General features: G+C 39.8%; 2 protein-coding genes across 2 annotated transcripts; both read left to right on the top strand.

Moving 5' to 3' along the window:
- The first annotated feature begins 2,329 nt into the window (after nucleotides 1–2,329).
- LOC115818375 (macrophage-expressed gene 1 protein-like) lies at nucleotides 2,330–4,914 on the top strand. Its single transcript, XM_030781739.1, has 2 exons — nucleotides 2,330–2,838; nucleotides 3,132–4,914. Exons 1-2 carry the CDS (start codon nucleotides 2,389–2,391, stop codon nucleotides 4,842–4,844), a joined length of 2,163 nt encoding a protein of 720 aa, XP_030637599.1. The 5' UTR covers nucleotides 2,330–2,388; the 3' UTR covers nucleotides 4,845–4,914.
- Nucleotides 4,915–14,277: 9,363 nt separating this feature from the next.
- On the top strand, nucleotides 14,278–17,481 carry LOC115804593 (macrophage-expressed gene 1 protein-like). The gene is made up of 2 exons (XM_030765108.1): nucleotides 14,278–14,727; nucleotides 15,802–17,481. The coding sequence occupies exons 1-2, from the start codon at nucleotides 14,278–14,280 to the stop codon at nucleotides 17,479–17,481; spliced, it is 2,130 nt and encodes a 709-aa protein (XP_030620968.1).
- The last annotated feature ends 4,113 nt before the right edge of the window (nucleotides 17,482–21,594 follow it).

Below are 21,594 nucleotides of genomic sequence, written 5' to 3'. Positions count from 1 at the left end.
TGTTATGTTTTTATGGGACAAGTTTATAAATAACAGGTATTATGAACAAAACGAAATGCTGACTCAAGTCCCCCGTAATTTGAATAATATATTGCTGAAAATTACAAGTACATGTCTTCTTGGGTGAATTACAATCGAGACAGGCATATTCCACTAGAGGGCGATGAAAAAACAGTTTTTATATGTGGCAATGGACGATGTAGCACACAGATACGTCAGACAAGTCAGTTTTCAGTACGCGTTTACAAACGAACTTCAAAAAACTTAAACTCATGGTGTGTGGCCATAATGATGAATAAAAGATCCTGACTTTACGTCAGCTGGGTCCGTTGCAACTTGAACTGTCTTCCGTCTTGTACGTTCGAGAAAGTCATAAATCAACACTTATTGATGAAGCATTGTACTGTCGTTCCCCTTTAGATTGTTTTCTTGGGCGAGATGGTTCGTTGAATATAGCATAAAGATTTAGCTACACAAAACGTTTTGGGTTAAAATTATTATCCGTCACTTAATGCGCTGCGTGTTACGATCAAAGTACAGCTAGGAATGATTATAATCCTGAACTTTTTGAACTTTTTTTTTGGGGGGGGGGGGGGGGGGGGGGGGGGTAAAGCAGCACGTTTCACTCCTTTCACTTCTTTTTCTGTATCGAAGAAGGAACTTAAAGCACCACCGGAACAAATAATATTGTAGAACACAATTTAATATAATGAGGACAAGGCTTAGTGTTTGAAGCGCCACTCTGTGGTTAAAATGGAAAGTACTTTTGCTGGCGAAAGATGTGACCTCATAAAGGGACATGAGTCATAACTGATGGCTAGACTGATGTACTTGTTTCTGTCCTTTGCTCTCAGCCTAAGAGATGCTTGCGTGTTTTGATATTACTGATAGCTGATAGTTAATGAGAGCTGATATTATATAGGTGACTTTCCACTTTAAATGCATTGAAAATGAAGTTAGATGAAAACATCAAACATATTCATTCATATTCATAGTCAAAGTACATTAACCCCAAGAGGTTAATATATTCTGAAACCGTTGAAAAAAAGCCATACAGGAAGGGCAGAGACAAAACTGATAAAGATAGTAATGTTCACTTCATTAAATGTCATCTCACTGTGTTCACACCATTAAATGTCAACCCAAAACAGAAACCTTAACTTGTAAGGCAGAAGTATTCAACTTACAAGGCAATCTAAAATGTAAGCGGATAAAGATATAAAAATTCCAAACTACAAAGGAAGTTACCAAATATTTGTTATTCTTTTTTACAAATTTGTGTGATACACACTGATAAATGTTCAGTGAAAAAAAATCTAAAATGGGAGTTAATAGCTTTTAAGATATGCACAGATTCACTCTTAGTTAGCTTTTGCAGTATGTTAGTGTCTCTGTTCAATACATGACTTTATTCTGAAGTCAGTGCTGATAAGTAAGATTTGCTAGTGTGCAAAAGTACAATTTTAACCACTCTCTCTTGTCTGGTCTGGGACAATGGGTATGAGCAATCATTTTGATCAATTAATAAATAATTTTGTGTACTAACTGCTTTTTACTTTGACATAATCCTCAAAATTATTTCCACAGTACCTTTTTTGCTCATTCAGCTGTGTTCTTTTTGGGCTGCTCACTTCTTCTATTTTGAAAGGTTCAGTTCCTTTGGCTGACGAATTTGTATGGATGTGTAAAAGAAATGTTTATGCTACATGTCATAAAGTCAGTATTTCACTTCCGTTAAGCATGACAATCATTCCACATTGCTAACTTCCTCCTGTGAATTCCCTTCAGTGCAATCAGAGCAAACATTTATATCCATTCTCTCTTTCTGTTCCTCATTCTAAATCAATAATTTCCTGTCAAGTCTGTCTAAGACACAATAATTTGAATCTTATATTACTGGCTAAACCATTGTTAAAAAGCTTAGATCTCACAAATTAATTTAAATTATGTTGTATGTTTTACATTTCACTGTGTTTTAGCATGTTAAATAGGTTTTGCCCAAATGATCACTCTGCATCACTTGATAACGTACATTAACAATATTAATTGTTGCTCAACAATAGTGAAAGTGTCTCCATTTTTTTTTTTTTTAAATCTGTTTGTCTGAGAGTCACTTATACGAAATGATAAGACCTACTGAGAAACTGAAACTGTGTGTGTGTGTGTGTGTGTGTGTGTACATAACCTTAACTGAAAAGAGGAACAGAATGCCAGTCACATGTCTGTTTTTTTCTTGTCACATGTGAAACTTAAACGCAAATGAGGTTTTTCCACTGGATCCTCCACTGGAGAGAGATTTTATCAGATCTTATTCGAGCCTGAGACAAACGGGGTTCATACAGCACTAGTGGCTTAACATCAGCACCTAAGTGCTGTGATAGAGTGATCATGGAGCTGAAATCTTCCTCCATTCTCGTCTTCTGCACTTTAATTCAGGTCTCCTTTCATCATCCACTCAGTCGTCCAAGCAATGGTCTTCGTGAGTGTCGCAAAAACTCATCCTTGACAGCTCTGGAGGTGCTGCCTGGTGGAGGCTGGGACAACCTGCGTAACCTGGACATGGGACGGGTCATGAACTTCAGCTATTCACAGTGTCAGACCACAGAGGATGGTGTTTATCTCATCCCAGATGAAGTCTTTGTCATACCACGGAAAACAAGTGGAGTAGAGTCAAACTCACAGATCATCTCCTCATGGCTTGAGCAGAGCAGCTCCACTTCATTCTCTGTCAATAGTGATGTGTCATTCTTCTCTGTGCTTAATGCCAAGTTCTCAACTGAAAACAAACGGATGAAAACCCATCAAGTCAGAGAGAGCTCAGTTACAGCTCGTGTTCAGGTAAGTTCAACTCTTGATGACTAAGATTTCAATATCCTTAAACTGTCAGACTGTATGACAGTTGCAAATAAAAATAATAAGTTTAAAAATGACATGAACTTAGATCCATGATAGGAAACCCATAACTTTAATTTTCATTTTCCTCCATATCCCTGAAGGACTAAGTGATTTGAAATAAAACAGAGGTATCTCAATCAGGATAATCACGTTGCATAATAATGGAATTCTAATTGGACTTTGTTCTTGCACACTCACGCATTTCGTTTTCTATGGTCCTTTTTATGCTGCTTCAGGTGCGCAATCATCTCTACACAGTGAGGGCTTATCCTGATTTCACACTGGACACTCGTTTTGCTCGTCAGGCAGAGGAGATTGCTGATGCCATTGAGAACAACCAGACTCGTCAAGCTGCGTACCTGTCAGAGAGGCTAATTCTTGATTACGGCACGCATGTCATAACAAGCGTTGATGCTGGTGCCACTTTAGTCAATGAGGACTATCTCAGGGCATCTTATGTGTCCAATAATCAGCAAGCTCAGTCTTCAATTTCTGCGTCAGCTGGTTTAAACTTCTTTAATAAAGTTAAATTTGACATTGGCACTAAGTACAGCCATGAGACAACTGAAACTCATAATTATCAAGACAACATTACATATTCTATAACACTGAGCCATGGAGGAGCTTTGTTCTACCCTGGAATATCTTTGCAGAAGTGGCAAGAGAGTACACTCAATAATCTGGTGGCTATTGACCGTGCTGGACTGCCAATTCACTATTTTCTGAGTCCAGCCATGTTTCCCGATCTCCCAATACCAACTGTCCATAAACTAGCACTATCTGTGAAGCAGGCTGCAGGGCGTTACTATGAAGTCAACACGCATCCAGGATGTGTGAAACCAGACTCGAAGAATTTTAATTTTCAGGCAAATGTTGATGATGACTCTTGTGAAGGTCCAGCCACAAACCATAGCTTTGGTGGAGTTTACCAACGATGCGTTAGATTAACTGAAGACGCAGATCCAATCTGCCAGGCACAGGCACAGAAAAACCCAGCCACAGGTGATTACTCATGTAAACAGCCTTACAGTGCTACCCTCTTACGTTCTGAAATACGAGAAGAGGGTTATAGTAAATATGGGTGCCATCGCCAATGCCATCGGTGTTGGCTTGTTGCAAAGTGCTGTAAAGATGTCTGTGGAGATTCTTATTATGTTCGACGGGCACGCATTGACACCTACTGGTGTTCCACAGACCAGAAAGTTCCAGAATTTTCTGGATACCTCTTTGGGGGGCTATATGGCCCATCTCTGCAGAACCCATTAACCAAATCCAACAGCTGCCCCCCCAACTTTTTTCCACAAAAATTACTCTCTAATGGCCTGATGGTGTGTCTGAGCACTGACTATGAGACAGGGACAAGGTTCTCTGTTCCATTTGGAGGTATTTTCAGTTGCCAGGCCCCTAACCCACTGGCAAGAAATGAATCTCGCTGTCCACCACAGTTCAGTCAGCACCTCGCAGCCATAAGCGACGGATGTCAGGTCCAGTATTGTGTTCAGTCAGGTGTGTTCACAGGAGGGCAATTATTGCCCATCCAATTACCACCTTTTACACGGCCTCCACTGATGAAGATGCTTGTCACAAATACAGTGGCAGTGATGACAGAAGGTGACCGAGCTTGGGTTAGACTTGGCGATTCAAAGATGTGGAAGTTGGCTAAACCTGAGGAAGTGAACCAAATGTCTAAAATGTTTGATGAGTCTTCATTCCATATGACAGGGGGAGAAAAGTTTGGTGTAGCCCTTGGTTTCATCGCCCTGATTGCTCTGGTGATGATAGTGGTAGTTTTGGTCGTGAAAAAGAGAAAGAGATTGTCTGGTCTGAGAGGGAAAACAGGATATGAGGAGATTAATGATGATGGAGTGACTGGGATTGAAGTGGAAGGTGAAACAGAGCAACAGTCAGAGAATCAGAACGAAAGCCCCACTCAGGCTCTGCTTGAGTGAGAAAGACAATCCTGAAGTCAGCCATGAGTACAGAATAGTATCTATGTCATCATGGCATTCTATATGATATTCTTCATTTCAATCAGTACATTTTTGTCATCACATCACTAAATGTAAACTGTTCAAGACTTGGAATAATGGAATAATTTTATCTGCAACTAAAAACCTTAAAATGATTATTATGGATTATGATTTCTATTTTAGGATTTTTCTCTATATTGCCTTACGTACTATGACATGTGCTTTACTATAACACATATTTTCTCACAAAATTTTTTCAATGAATAGTGTCTTATGAAATTGTGCAAAATGATTTACAATCATTATCTTTTATGTTTCTTTTATACAAATAAACAAAATGATAATGTTATCGATGTAAAGGAATTATTTTTTTTCTGGGTCAGTTCCTTATTAATATATTGAGAATCCTTACCCTCTGAATGTGCACAGTCCAAGGAACCACTACATGCTTCAGGGTCATGTTCATATGTACAGCTGAAAATCATACAAACAAAACACACACCTAAAAATCCATTAAATATTAAGGACACCTTAAGTTACTTTTAGTCTGGTTCTTTTCTTTCATTTTCCTCCTTAAATTTATTTTATTTTTTATTTTAGGTCTTAAATGTCATGAGGTAAAAGACTATTCCAAAGCTGATTATATTATGAGACATGTCCATAGGAATTCATACAGAACTTTAATACTTACAGTACCCAGTCATTCAAGGGGTCTTTCCTCATTGTTTTAAGGGGAATAAGGTCATTAAGGCAAACAAGCTAATAACATTTAGTATTGCTCAAAAGAAAACACTTGTGAGCACAAAAACAGTTTCCAGTGAGAACATCTCAAACTAATAATTTTTCGTCTTTGAATATTTTTTAAAGAGCAGATACAGTTTTCTGTGATGGACTGATGACCGTGACTGGTGGACAGGGTGTTTCCCCACCTTTAGCCCAATGAACGCTGGGATAGGCTCCAGCACCCCGTGACCCTAATTAGGGCAAGTGGCTTTGAAAATCTATAGAACCTACTCACAAAGTGCAAATGAATATGTTCAGTGGGGGAAAATTGTAAAGAAACTATAGTATTACTTTTACAATTTTGAATGGAAAAGGTCATCTTATAGCCCCACTTTGTTAATACAAGTTATTGGCTTGTTTTGCTCTGCCCCAGTGACATGATTTGCTGTAAAACAATGAAGAAAGATTAGTTGAGAGACTGGACACTGTAAATAATTGCATGTGAGTTCCTGTGGAAATAACTCTTATATGATAACCCATAACCCTAATGATATACACAGTTGTGAGATAACCTTTTACTTTGACAATTGCCCTGTGATAAAAGGAAAGAGTTCTGCTTTTCTTGATAGTTGTGCTTCCTCTCTCTCTTCTCTATTCAAACTGCATAACCAGTCTACTAATGTGTTTAAGTGGGTTTTTATCAATTTTTAGACACAACAACATATCAACCTTGGACATTATTTTCTGAGATACTGAGTTCTCCCACATTCTACTTGAGCAATATTTATGAGAATTCCTTAAGAAAACCATATCTCAGAAAAGATAATTAATAGGATACTAATGTGAAAGGATACTGTATCTGAGTATATTTAGAATTTTTTGGAAGAATGGATAGGGTAATTACTCCATATTTACCCAAGTATTATTTATCATTTTCCTCTTTACTCCCTCCTCAAACATGCAATCATCAGCACACAGTAGAGACTCATCTTTGTTTCATTCTGAACCCTTTAGTTCATTCAACAGGCAGAAGAAATGTCTAACAAGATCAAGAACTTTCGCAGTCTGTTGATTATGGTGCTTATGTTATCACAAGTGTTTATGTTGGTGCCACCTTAGTGAATGAGGACTATCTCAGAGCTTCAAAATACACACAAAAAGATCTTTAAAACCTTTAAATGGTCAGCTACTGTAGCTGCATGGCATTACATCTTAGTAACAGAAATGATCTATGATAGATCTTGTAAAAGCTGACTGGTATAAACCTGTGAGTAAGTGGTTAACAGAATATAACAGGGAAACTACATAACACTTGGGAGAGGACTTTGGACTGCCAGGAAGAGGGCCCCTGTGCCAGTTTCATGGTTTAAACATGTTAGGCATTCAGGTAATGAGGTGCTTTGTTTCTGTGATTGATTTTAAGTTAAATAATGACTTTCTGCCAATGGTATCCCTCCAGCTATTTCTATCCACTTTTCCTTCTATCCTTCTCTGGTTCTCTCTGGTCCTTCTCTGTCCTTCTCTGGTCCCTCTCTCTGGTCCCTCTCTGTTTCTCTTTGCCCCTCTAACTAGTTCCTTTGGCTTTTCCCCCCCTCTAGTGGTCAGTTGTGGTTTACCTCCTGGTTCCTTGGTTCAGTTCTGTTTTGAGCTCTGTTGGTTTAGCCCGGTTTAATTCATTCACTCCACCTGTTTTAAGTTAGCTTTACCTCATTTAGCTGTGTATAAATACTCCTTGGTTTTCCCCTCTGCCCACCATCCCCCCTGTTTCTCCAGTGACCCCCCCACCCCCACCCCACGGAGGATGTGAGAGGGCAGTTCAGTCGAATACGCCCAGGCAAGGCTGCAGGGCCTGAGGGCCTCAGCCTCGGAGTACTCGGAGGATGTGATACTCAGCTGTGTGGCGTTTTTCAGCACATCTTCAGCCTGAGCCTGATGACTGTCCCTAGAAGACATCATGCCATGTCCCTGACCCCAAGAAAAAGCACCCAACACCCTCGGTGACTACAGACCAGTGGCCTTGACTTCACATGTCATGAAGTCACGGAAGAGGCTAGTCCTGAAGTACCTCTGTTCATTGGTTGAGCCATCACTTGACTCTCTGCAGTTTGCATACCAGCCCCACATGGAAGTGGAAGATGCCATCATGTTTCTGCTGAACAGGACTCACCTGGATGAAGCAGATGGCAATGTGAGAGTCATATTTTGACTTTTCAAGTGCTTTTAACACCATACGACCTGCCCTGCTCAGGACTAAGTTACTGAACATGCAGGTGGATGCTGCACTAGTGGCCTGGACCACCGGTTACTTTACAGGTTAGCCACAGTATGTGAGGCTGCAGAGCCACGTGTCAGACACAATAGTGAGCCGCATGGGGGCATCTCAGGGGACGGTCCTGTCTCCCTTTCTGTTCACACTCTACACCGCAGACTTCAGATACTACTCACAGTCCTGCCACCTGCAGAAGTTTTTGAACAATTCTGCCATTGTGGGTTGTATCAGCAGGGGACAGGAGGCTGGGCACAGGAGTGTGGTGGACAGTTTTGTGCTACTCAACATAACAAAGACCAAGGAGTTGGTGGTGGAGTTTAGGAAGTGAGGGACCCGTCTGCACCCAGTCAGCATCAGGGGAACACAGCTGGACATTGTCCAGGACTACAAGTACCTGGACATTGATAGACGATAAGATGGACTAGACTAAAAACACAGAGGCTCTGTCCAAGAAAGGTCAGAGCCGCCTGTACTTTCTCAGGAGACTCAGATCCTTCAACATCTGCATACCCATGTTGCAGATGTTCTATCACTTGGTGGTGGCCAGCGTCATCATCTACGCTGTAGTGTGCTGAGGCAGCAGGATGAAGGCAGCCGATGCCAGTAGACTCAATTAGCTCATCAGGGAAGCAGGTTCTGTCCTGGGAGTGGAGATGGAGCCTTTGGTGGAGGTGTCAGAGAAGAGGATGCTGAGGAAACTCAGCATTATGGGAAATGCCTCTCATCCTCTGCATGCATCACTGGAGTGACATCAGAGCACCTTTGGCCGTAGACTGAGACCACCGAGGTGCACCACAGAACACCACAGGAGGTCTTTTCTACCGGTGGCCATCAATCTGAATAACTCCTCCCCCTTCTGTAGGAAGGACAGCTGAAACATCAGACACTGAGAACAATAATATCAATATCATGTGCAATGCTACTCTTTCAACATTATTGGAAGACTACTCTTCAATGTCATGTGAAATATTACCTCGTGTGCAACATTACTCTCAATATCATGTGCAATAATTACTTTTTATTACATTGCCAATATGACTTCTGGATTATGTGCAATATTACTTTTCTACTTTCTATTTCAGTTTACTTATTTCACTAAATGTATCTTACTTTTTATTGTTATTCTATAGGCACTGATGTTACATTTATTTATCATCCTGTTGTTTTTATCATTAGGTTGCTGCAATTTTTTTTTTTTTTTTTTTGCGATATTACTTCTATTTTACTTATTTTTACTACATTTATCTTACTTTGCCATGCAAGGCTACCAGCCTGTAAAACATCCCCAGTCATCTGCTCAAGAAGTGAACCCACCAGCTAACAGATGTCTTCATGGACATCTTCAAAGGCCAGGCTGCTATCCCTGCATGCTTCAAATCAGCAGCCATCATATTGGTGCCAAAGAAGTCTGCAGTTATGTGTCTTAGTGACCATTGCCCTGTTGCACAAACCTCAGCTGTTACGAAGTGTTTTGAGCAGCAGGTCATGTTTCACATTAAGGATTCCATTCTGGGGAGCATATCATTAAAACCGTTTCACTTTGCATGCTATCGAATCAGCAACCCTTCTGGCTCTATCACGCCCAGATAACGAAAGAATGTTGTTTATCAGTTTCAGCTCAACGTTCATCATCATGTTACTCCAGGCCGTAATAAGCAAACTCTTTTCATTCAATCTGGGCACCTCACGGCAGGATCCAGAATACCCCAGACTTCCTCTTCCACCACAGTAAAACGTGTGGCACTACAAAGCTGCGTACTGAGTCACTCTTGTATGCTCTGCTGACACGTTACAAGACATCATGTCTGCTGACAACACTACAGCTGTGGGGCTCATCACCAACAATGATGAGTCAGCCCACAAAGAGGAACTGAAACAGTTCAAAGTTTGGTACAAGGGTAACAATCTCACTCTTAATGGCAGTAAAACAAAACAGATACTTGCTGTCTTCAGAAGGACCCAAACAGCTCACAATTCTCTGCACATTCCGTGATATGACAGTGGAAGCAATACTCAGTTTCAAGTTCCTAAGAATGCACATCATTAACAACTTCCACGGTTCCTGAACACTTCCTCTTCAGTGAAGATAACACAGCAACACTTTCACTTCCTAAAGTGACTGAAGAGAGGTAACCTATGCACACTCATTCTCACGAGCTTCCACTGATGCATCATAGACAGTATCCTGACCTGTGTTGTCAGTGGCTGGTATAGGAAATATTTCACCTCAGACAGGAAGCTACAGCAGTAGATAGTGAAAAGTGATCAGTCCATTGGGTCAAGTTTTCCGATCTTGAAGGACATCTACACAGCATTGTATAAGGAAGGCCTGCAGTATCGGGAAGGCTTCCTCTCACCCCCTCTAGATTGAAGAGTAGTCAGATCCCACAGGCCGTTGGACAACTTAACAATTCTGGTTTATGGCCCACTCATGCTGCATGACTACCTTATGCTTCCACTCTACATCTATGGAACATATTATCTACGGTTCTCACATGAAAGACCCACCATATGCATCTGACATTTTAAACTCTACGTCTACAGCATAGGAGCATCTTGTACACTTTATTGTTGTGTGCCCCATGCCTCTGTACTTACTATTTTGAACATATCGTCCACTGTCTTGTTTTTGTCATATTTATTGACGTGTTTGAATTGTTGTAATCCACGGCTGATTCATGATACATGTTACATGTTTAGTTATTCTTCTTTTGACACCTGGTTGTGATGACAGTAATGACAAAGATAATAAAGAACTTAAACTTGAATTACAGTGAATGTTGATGAGGAAAGTTACAGAAATATATTATGTTCCTTAAGCACAATTCGAGGAAATCAGTGACTGCAGCATTACTTCGGAATGATACATTTGTTGATTCAAGAAATCTTTCTCAAGCCCAGTAAAATACAGCCTTTTTTGTGTGGGAAGTGCAATATTCCAGTGATTAAGTATTGTCCAAATAATCAAAACATTAAGTTTTTTTTAAAAAGAAAAATATATTCTTGTGGATCCGTTGGTTTGAGATGGTACAAGCTGTTGTCCTTAGTTGTCATGAACTGGAGAAGAGACTGAATGCATGTGCAGAAAGGCTCAATTTATTTGAGCGAAGCAGAACTAGGGAAACACAAGAATCCAGAGACAAAGATGCATAGGCTTAACAAAGGACATCTTAAAATTTACAGATCTGGAGATCAAAAACACATACATCAGGTATTTACAATTCCATACAAAGCTACAGATCAAAGCCAGGAGACTGCAGACTGAGAACAAGACTAGATTAACCAGTGCAACTTATGACTGATTATGAAAACTAGTACTGGCACTTGTACTGCTACAGCTGCTAAGATGTCTGCTACAGTGTCATTTGCTTCTTTTCTACTTCAACCGTTCAACCGTTGGTGATGACAAAAATGGTCATTAGTGGTGCTGCCAACAGGATGTACTAGTTTTGCTGTATTTTTATGCTCAGCTGCTTGACACACATCTCTGCAGTTATTTTAAACTGTATGCTAGATTGATATAATCAGTTCTGTATCCCCAAAGGAAACAAAGCCTTTTTAATAAATCTTAGCCCTGATACCACAATATTCCAGTTTCTGATGTAAAAAAAATATCACTGTATTTTTTCACTGAAATTCGATTCTGTTAATGGCCATTTACTTTTGATTTCTCTGTGAAAACACTGTTGTCTTACTTCCAATTCTGATTGCATACATATTAAGAAAAATCCAACGCAAACCACAATTCACAGTAGCTATGCTAAATTCATCTTATAAATACCATGTGTATTGTAAATTGGAGACATTGGCCATTTGATACACTATCTTGATATCAGAAACCGATGACAAACATTTTCATTTTACAAACTCAGACTTGTGCTGAGTTCTGTCACACTATAGCAGAGGCATGTAGGTCACTATGTTAGAATAAAGAAGGAAAATTCAAGCGAAACAACTGAATATAATGCAAGTAACACAAAAGGAGCGGTGGCATATCTTAACTAGTAGAAGGGACTTCAGTTTTGTAAAGGTTAAAACCCTTTAAATGCCACATAATTACCTGCTCATGGATAAATGTGCCACAAAAATGATGATAGACTTGTTTTCTTTTTTTCAGAAACCATTATAAATGTGCGCGCACACACACACACACACACACACACACACACACACTTAGATAGATAGATAGATAGATAGATAGATAGATAGATAGATAGATAGATAGAGGCATAGTGTCCCTATATTCCACAAACATCCACAAAACCAATATGAAAAATTAATTATGAAGTATACCTGGACATTGTGGGAACCGTAAAGAACTAGCTAGAGCTAGCACCAGTTTAGAAATCTTCCAGTAAGACAAAATAACGTTAGAGGACTTCTCCCACTAAACCAGATCAACGTGACTAAAAATATATAATGTGTTATACAGAAAATACAAAACAATGCCTTTAAATATCAGTTCACTTAGCATGATAAATAACTCATGTCATTTAAATGTTTTATTCTGACATCCTAACAACATTCTGCATTTATCTCCTGTGTAACAAATACATCACATGCATAAACAGATAGCTAAGATATAATGTGACCGGAGACATTGGAAAGTGGTCACACAGGTTTCTTTTTAATCATGATTAAATGAAAGTCAAGGTCAGGTAACATTTTGTTTATGAGGGAGGCATCAGGAAGTGAAAACATTTCTTGTTGCAGAAAATGTATTCACACCTGTTTATCTGGTGTAAAGGGTGCTTCGAAGGAAATATTTTAAATCATACATGTTTGAGGAAATACTCATGAATCTGAGAGCTTACTTGATTGAAGTAAATTATAGTTTGTTAGATGTGCTTGGTTTATGGAAGACAACCTCTTTTAAAAGCGTCTTTTTACTGGTTGACTTCCTAGAACTTCATATCCCTCCATGTATGCATGTCAAAAATGTATTATTAAGTTAGAACATTTATATCTACGATAGCTTGTTTGTCTCCTATCTATGCTGTGATAACTTTAATTTTGCATTGTATATTATGGATTAGGCAAATGTGAAACATAATTTTGGAGGCATAAGCAAAATTCAGATTGTTGCTTTTGCTTTCCTAGACGTGTGATGACTCCTCCAACACTATAGCAAACCAGCAGACTGGCCCTCAGTTGTTTAAAGTTTCCTGCAAAAACACTACAGATTAATCTGGTCAGAGGTTAATGTACCACAAGGGCAAGTTGAATCCTCCCTAACCATGCCACAGGTTTTCGGGTCACTGTCCAAAAGTGAAACAGGTTGACCCTTAGAATGTCACAGGAAAACATCTCAAAATGTGCAGCATCGCAAATCATACAAGGATTTTCTGTAGGATACAGGTTATGCTGAAATACTGTATATTATGGACCACAAATATCCACAAAAGTATTTCACAAGTATCTACAAAAACTTAATGAAAAAATTATGAAATATACCAAATTATTGTGAGAGTGAAAAAGAGCTTGCACCATTTTAGAAGTTTTGTAAGACAGGATAAGGTTATAGAGCATAGAACCAGAGCAAAGTGATTAGATATTGTAGCCATACAACAAACAAAAACATGGTCACTGCCATTGCATATTTCACCACCATATAGCATGTAAATGTTTATTTATTTATTTATCTTACTGGTCTACTAGGGATTTGTAAATATTGTATTCTGTTGAATCTACTATTTACTGCAGATGCAAAATTGGTAAAGTAAATTCAGTCAAGAAAATTCAAACATAATGCAGCTGACATGACATGATAACCAGCAGAATGGAGAGTTTATTAAGTTCAAAGCACTGTTAGCAATACTACAGAGTTATCTACATGAGCAACCACCAAGTTTGAATACTACCTGACTATGCCACAGGTTTTCAGTTTGCTTCCCAAGAGTAAAACAGGTTCACCAAATCATTGGTGAAAAAGAAAATTAAACTGATTTTGTTCTTGGACTTGCACCATTTTATTAACTTTCCATAGGGTGCTATTAAGCTGGATCTCTAACTAAATCAGAGTAAAGTGAGCTAATCTTGCAGGAATAATGAATACAAAGCTGGAACACTCTCATCATCAAAAAGAGTGTAGACATTGTTTCATTAAACAATTAGATATTTTGAATGTCCTGTATCCTCACAACACTGTACATTATCAACTATGTAACAGACATGAGTAAACATCATGTGACTCAATGGGTTGGAGTATATCATAATCCAAAAAGGCTCATTAGAATGTGGTCCAACAGGTTGTCCTAAATGTAAACAGAAAGTTCATTTCAGGTGAGACTGGGTTTATAAAAGGATTCATCAGGGAAAAAAGCATTTGTTTTTGCAGAGCATCCATTCAGATCAGCTCTGCTGGTGTAAAGTGTCATTGGGAAGCAAGCATTTGGCTTGTATTTATCAGAACAAATAATCATGGGCCTGATTGCTGTTGTTCTGCTGATGCTCGCAAGCTTTTGTGGTGTCTGTGATCTTTTCCCACACGTTCGTCCTGACAATGGACTTCGTGAATGCCGCAGAAACCTGTCCTTAACAGCACTGGAAGTTCTTCCAGGCGGAGGCTGGGACAACCTGCGTAACATGGACATGGGACGAGTGATGAACCTCAGCTATTCCCAGTGCCAGACCACAGAAGATGGTACGTACTTCATCCCAGACGAGGTCTTTGTCATCCCACAGAAGATAAGCGGTGTGGAGACAAGCTCAGAAATCATCGACTCGTGGCTTGACCACCAAAGCTCCACTGCACAGTCCATCAACAGCGATGCTTCCTTCATCACCACACTCAATGCCAAATTCTCAGTCGAGAACCAACGTGTAAAAATACATCAGATAGAAGACAATTCTGTCACCACTCGTGTTCAGGTGAGTTTAGTCACAGAGAGAAGACATTATTTCTACAAAAAGTATCTTATCATGCTATGTATTTAAAACCTTTTTCAGAGTGGCTAAGACTGCTGCACAAAAATTTACAAAACACATAAGCATGCAAACAAACTGAGAAAACAATGAAGGAAACACAAATACCAAGCATGCACACACACACACACACACACACACACACACACACGCACACAAACGGAAACAATGGAAACCATGAAAACAAATTACAAACCAATATCAAACCAGAAACAACATAGCTTTGAAAAAAGCATGAGAAATGCAGCTTTTTGATGAACTAGGAGCATTAGAAACTAGATGGCGATGTATGAGATTGCAATGCCAAATCTAACTTAGTTGTGAATTTTCTCCATGCTGCAAGGAAGTGTCAGTATAAGTAAGGGTGTCAGTTAATGTACTCTAGCTAATATTAAAACAAGGTTAAACATCCCTGATACAGACTCACATAGTGGCTTCCCTTAAGACTCATACACTGCCCCATACATGCCGAGGCATTTCTGCTGGGGCTTTCCTGAAAGACACTAGGGCTGGCAAATATCTGAGCTATTGTTACTCTAAGCAGTGTTACTGCAGCAGTCCTTCAGTGTTTGCTGTATAAGTCCTGTCTTCCACCGACTGACAAAATCACACATTTGGTAGTGCAAAAGTAGTACAGAGTGCCATCTAGTGGTGTCAGCAAATGAGGCTTGACACAAATTGGATGAAATTTTAGATGTTTATATTCACCACAACCTCCCCCAGGACTGGCAGTTTTTAGCCAACTGCACTTTTCACATTTTTTAGGGTTGCATATTTTCTCAGGCTCTGTGGTTCAAGTTTGTTGCTTGCAGCTTACTACAACAATATTTTTCTTCTTGTAATTCCTTTTTCCCATGTGTTTTCTCAGTTTGCAGCTTTTTCCTAGTATTTTTTGTTTTGTATTTTGCTCGTCTATCTTGAAGCACTTTGACGACAGTTCTTTTGAGAAATGGTAGAGTTTACTGTATAATTGGGCAAAACGTGTGCTACTATTTACTCTCCCATCTTACCTCACTGCAGGTGCGTAATCACCTTTACACTGTAAAGGCATATCCTGACTTCACAGTGGACATCCGATTTGCTGAACAAGTACAAGAAATCGCAGATGCTATTGAAAACAACCAGACCCGTCGAGCAACATACCTTTCAGAGAAGCTAGTACTGGATTATGGCACACATGTCCTGACAAGCATTGATGTTGGTGCTACTTTAGTGCAGGAGGACTATCTCAGGGCCACCTATGTTTACAGTAGTGAGACTGACAAATTTAATATTACAGCATCTGCTGGTCTAAATTTTTTTGATAAGGTTAAATTTGACATTGGTAGCAAGGAGTCAAAAGAAACCTCTGAGATCCGTTCCTATCGTAGTAACATCACATACTCTTTGATCCAGAGTCATGGGGGGGCCTTGTTCTACCCTGGTATCTCTTTGCAGAAGTGGCAGGAGAGCACGCTCAACAATCTGGTGGCCATTGACCGTGCTGGACTGCCAATCCACTATTTTCTGAACCCACTCATGTTTCCAGAACTCCCAGTGCCAACTCTTCGCAAACTAGCTCACAGGGTGTCAAAAGCAGTTGAACTTTACTACAAAATTAATAGTCGTCCAGGATGTGTGGATCCTACATCACAAAATTTCAACTTTCAGGCAAACATTGATGATGGTTCGTGTGATGGTCCTGCCACCAACCTTAGCTTTGGTGGGGTATACCAGAACTGTACAATGCAGACATCTGATGCAGGTCCAATCTGTCAAGAACTAGCACAGGAAAACCCAGACACAGGTTCTTTTTCATGTCGTGAACCATACATTCCAACCCTTTTACGATCTGAAAAACGAGAGGAGGGTTATACTCAGTATGAGTGTAGTAGATCTTGTCACTCATGCTGGATTTTCTTTGATTGTTGTGATGAGGTGTGCGGAGATTTCTATCATGTACGAAGGGCTGTCATTAACACCTACTGGTGTTCCACAAATCAGAAAACCGCTAAATTTTCTGGATACCTCTTTGGAGGGCTTTATGGCCCAACCCTCCAGAACCCATTCACAAAGACCAGAAGTTGCCCTCTAAACTTCTTTCCCAGAAAATTTCTTTCTGATGGTTTGATGATCTGTCTGAGCAATGAATATGAGACAGCTGTTGGACAGGCTTTTGGTGGTTTCTTTAGTTGCGAGGCTGGTAACCCAATGGCTGGTGGTCAAGCCCACTGTCCACCACAGTTTAGCCAACATCTTGCTGAAATAAGTGACGGGTGTCAGGTTCTGTTTTGTGTGAAATCAAATGCATTCAGTGAAAGCAAATTACTGCCCATCCATTTACCACCTTTTAAGCGAGCTTCACTGATCAACATGCTCACCACAAACACAGTAGCAGTGCTGACAGAGGGAGATCAAGCATGGGTTAGAGTTGCAGGAACAAAAATGTGGAAGTTGGCTACTCCTGAAGAGATTGGGCATCTGGAAAAAACCTTAAAAGGGGTTGGCCCCCAGATATCAGTTGGTGGAAGGATTGGAATAGCCATCACTGTGATTGTAGTAACAACCCTGGTAATAGTATGGATTGTTTGGGGGATAAAAAAGAAACGGAGGCTTTCTGGGTTCAGAGCAAACAGTGGCTATGAGGAGATCCATGGCAGGGCTGAAGTCAGGCAACAAGAGAATCTGGATGAAAGCCCCACGCAACCTCTGCTAGCATGAATGTGGCAGAAAAACCACCCCAAGAAGGCAGTACTTCTGTTGATATTTGTACTGGCGGTTTCATGAGTCTAAATCAGAATGTCTGACATTTAGCTGAGTTTATTATAGATGTCAAATCCAACACAATAAAATGGTCTCTTTAAAAATTAATTCATGTTAATCATGAGTTTCCTTTCTGGGGCCTTCTTACTTCCACTGTGTTGCATACTCTTCTGTACTTTTCAACAATGAACAACAATGAATATATGTTTGCCTTTTAAAATGTGAATGATCATATTTCACATAAGAAATCTCTCTCTCTCTCTCTCTCGCTCTGTATATATATATAAACATATATATATATATATATATATATATATATATATATAAACAAATGTGCTGAGTGTGTGTTCTTTGTGAAATACAATGCTTTACGATCACTCAATTTCTTGAGCATCCTCATTTACACTTGTACAAAAATTTTGGGTTGTGTGAAAGATAAAGAAAGGGTGACATAGGCTGAAACTGTCTAGGCATTTACCTGTATTTGCATAATTTTGATTGCATTTTCACATTCATGGCCAGGAAATGTTATGAACACTTTGAATACTTGTGTAATTGCAGTGAATACATCTGATTTGTGTGTCGCCAGCAGTGTGCAGAAGGGTACCACGAACCAAACATTGCAAACCAACAGACACAGTCTGTGGCACCATCAGTGCATCACTACATGTATAGCTAGGCTGAAGTTCTTTGTGCCCTTTGGAGGTTTCTTCAGCTGCCAGGCTGGTAACCCATTAGCACAACACAAAGAATGCTGTCCACCAAAATTTAGTCAACAGCTTGCTGCTGTCAGTGATGGATGTCAGGTTCTGCACTGTGTTCAGTCAGATGTGTTCGCTGGAGAGCAGTTACTGCCCATCAAATTATGACCACTTACATGACCCCCCCCCCCCCCAAAACACAGTAGCAGTGATTCAAGAAGATGATCGATTCTGGATTATAGACAAGGACAGAAAGAAGTGGATATTAGTTAGTTATTAGCCACAGGAATTACAACAAATAATAAAAATGCTTTATGATGATTCCTCTCAAGTGACAGGGAAAAGAGTTGGTTTTGCCTTTGATGTAATTGCTTTAATAGTGCTTGTGATGCTGGTGGTAGCTTTGGTAACGAAAAGGAGAAGGAGGTTGTGTCAGCTGAGAGCAAATAGAGAGTATTAGGAAATTAATGATGAGGAACGGACTGAGACTGAAATTATACTGTCCAGTCAAGCAGATTAAAATTATTATAGCATGTTTAAAAAATCTGTAGCTCATCATCCTTTGCATTTCAAAGCATCTGCTGCTCATTTGTTAATTAATATTGGTTCTGTCAAGAAGTGGAAAAGAGGAGGGCCTTGTGGGACACCACCTCCACTGAAGTGAAGAGCAATTTCTAAGGCACCGCTTGGGGTCAGGTTTGGCCTAGGAAATCACTTACCCAAGCTCACTGAAGCCAAAAAATATGTCATGATGGTGCATTTTAAATGTGATACAAGATTCTAAGATCTTAAGTTTTCTGGTGAACAATTAAACACCACATTTTTGCATGCATTCTATATCTTGTTTCCCTCTGGCTGTATTCACCGACCTTTGCTGTAAGGATGTCTGTGACGATACCCATTATATTCAACAAGATTAACATCTAGTGGTGTTCCACAGAACGCACCAGAGTTCTGTGGATACCTTTGGAGAGCTACATGAACCATCTCTGCAGGACCCATTAACCAAATCCAACAGCTGCTACCTCAACTTTTTTTCCCCATGTAAGTTACTCTCTAATGGCCTGATGGTGTGGAGCACTGACTATGAGACAGGTACCAGCCCCTCTGTGCCATCTGAAGATTTTTTTCCGTCGCCAGGCCACTAACCCACTGACAAGAAGTGAATCTCGCTATCCACCACAGTTCAGTCAACACCTTGCAGCCATAAGCAATGGATGCAAGGTTCAGTACTGTGTTCAGTCAGGTGTATTTACAGGAGGGCGGTTATTAGTCATCAAATTATCACCTTTTACACAGCCTCCACTGATGAAGATGCTTGTCACAAACACAGTGTCAGTGATGACAGAAGGTGACCAAGCTTGGGTTAGAATAGGAGAGTCAAAGATGTGGAAGTTGGCGACTCTGGAGAAAGTGAACCTAAGGTCAGTTATGCTTTTGGTGGTGAAAAAGAGACGGAGGTGTTCCGGGTTCAAAACGTTTGGACGGCATGAGGAGCAACCGGAAGAGTACGAGGTCACTGCTGGTGCGAATGAAGTTGAGGGCAGAGTATAAATTAGGGAATCAGAATGAATGCAGTGCCCACTCACACTCTGTTGGTGTAACAGAGACTGCTCAGAGAAAACACTTTGTTCTGTATCTGTGATGATACTTCATGGCTCTTGAAATCTTGCATGTAGTCAAAATCTCATTTGTAGGCTAATTACTCATTATAAGGTGATAAAGACCTGTGGAAATCATAGCAGTATGTAATATGCAATAATTTTTAAAGAGTTGAACAGTCCGTAAGTGGTTTCTATGACTATCTTACTGGCCAGTGGCTTGCTGATATGAGTAATGAGTGTCACTCAGTGTTCAGTTAAATATGTCCAGTGACAAAGTTACTGGCCATCCTCTCTTCACCTTTTAAGCAGCCTTTATATGACTCACAAATGGAGCAGCAGTGATGACAGATGGACATAAAGCTGCGGTTAAAATTGTGGGTAAGCTTGGATTAGTTGGCTACTCCCTATGACATTAACCAGTCGAAAGAAACCCTTTAAGCCAGTCGCTCTCTAAGTCGGGAATGATACATTTTGGAATGGCCTTTGGTGTGACTTTTTAAAACCCTGATAACAGGGATAGTAGTGGGAAGAATATTGTCTGAGTTCATATGAAGTTATGGGAGTTTCATGCTCAGGCTCCTCCTTGGGAAATGAACCCAGGATGCAGCATTGGGAGTGCCAAGCATGAACTACTAGACCTCTCTGGAGGTAGAGTGAACCCAGTCGCAGATAATACCCAAGGAACAGAAGAGAAGGGGGGGCCACAAAATCTTAATTCACTTTCTTAGCAAAACCACTGGCAAAAGTCAAAGTCCAAATTGAAACAGCACGGTCAAAAAAAAAATACTGAAGACACAAGACAAAGCAAATACATCTCACTCAAGACTAACTTGAGCATGGCTTAGGGACGTACTTATATAGACAAGCGCACAGGTGCAGAAAATAACATAGGAGCAGGAAATAACACAGGTGAGAAACATTAACCATGACAGAGCACAAACTACAAAGACTATGTCGCCCTCTGGCAGTCAGAGGAAGCAACAGCCAGTCTTTTCATAGGCGGTTACGGACAGATAAATAGTGAGATTATAGTCGTGAGTCAACCAGTAAATTAAAATATGTTCCACTCAGTCTAACTACAGCTCAAAGGTAGCAGAAAAGTAGCAGGAAAAATGCATCATGAAGTACTGCTGTTTTCATTCTTGAGCTGGTGGTTTCATGGGTGTCATCAGCATATTTAATAATAACCTAAGTCTATTATAGTGGTCAGTACAATAAATAACTGAATATAATGGAATAAAAGGAAACAGCATTTTTTTTATTTTAGGGGAACCGTATATGTATACTTACTACAAAGACCATATGGGGTAATTGGAATTGGAGCAGTTTTCATGAGTGTCATGTTCAGTTGTTTTTTACAAAGCCTGGCCAGAACTGTCATTTGACATTTGATTACCCAGCATAGTTGATAAACCTACTAGCACCTAGGACCTTTCCAAACATATATTAAAAGGATCATCATTCATCTATCCACATTTATGGTCTATCCCAGGAAGTGTTGCCTGCTGCATTAATTAATGCTTAGTATTAAATTGTACATTTTTTGTGTCTTTGCTTTCAATGGTTTCACACAATTCAGAATCAGAATCTGAATCAGAATTAGGTTTTATTGGCCAAGTATGTTAACACACACAAGGAATTTGGTTCCGGCCGTTGGTGTCTCTCTCATACTACAGGCAATATACAGACAATGTACATATTAGTTACAGACCAGAGTACGCAATATACAAGCAATATACAGACTATATGAGACATCAATATACATA

Source organism: Chanos chanos, chromosome 1 (genome assembly GCF_902362185.1).
Source record: "Chanos chanos chromosome 1, fChaCha1.1, whole genome shotgun sequence".
Taxonomy (NCBI): domain Eukaryota; kingdom Metazoa; phylum Chordata; class Actinopteri; order Gonorynchiformes; family Chanidae; genus Chanos; species Chanos chanos.
Note: the sequence above shows the minus strand (reverse complement) of the source record. Positions and strands in the feature narration are given on the sequence as shown.

Bases quoted from the DNA above. Each gene is read 5' to 3' on its own strand.
- LOC115804593 (XM_030765108.1), top strand. From the start codon at position 14,278: ATGGGCCTGATTGCTGTTGTTCTGCTGATGCTCGCAAGCTTTTGTGGT. The intron at 14,728-15,801 runs GTGAGTTTAGTC...ACCTCACTGCAG, and splicing joins CTGTCACCACTCGTGTTCAG to GTGCGTAATCACCTTTACAC.
- LOC115818375 (XM_030781739.1), top strand. From the start codon at position 2,389: ATGGAGCTGAAATCTTCCTCCATTCTCGTCTTCTGCACTTTAATTCAG. The intron at 2,839-3,131 runs GTAAGTTCAACT...ATGCTGCTTCAG, and splicing joins CAGTTACAGCTCGTGTTCAG to GTGCGCAATCATCTCTACAC.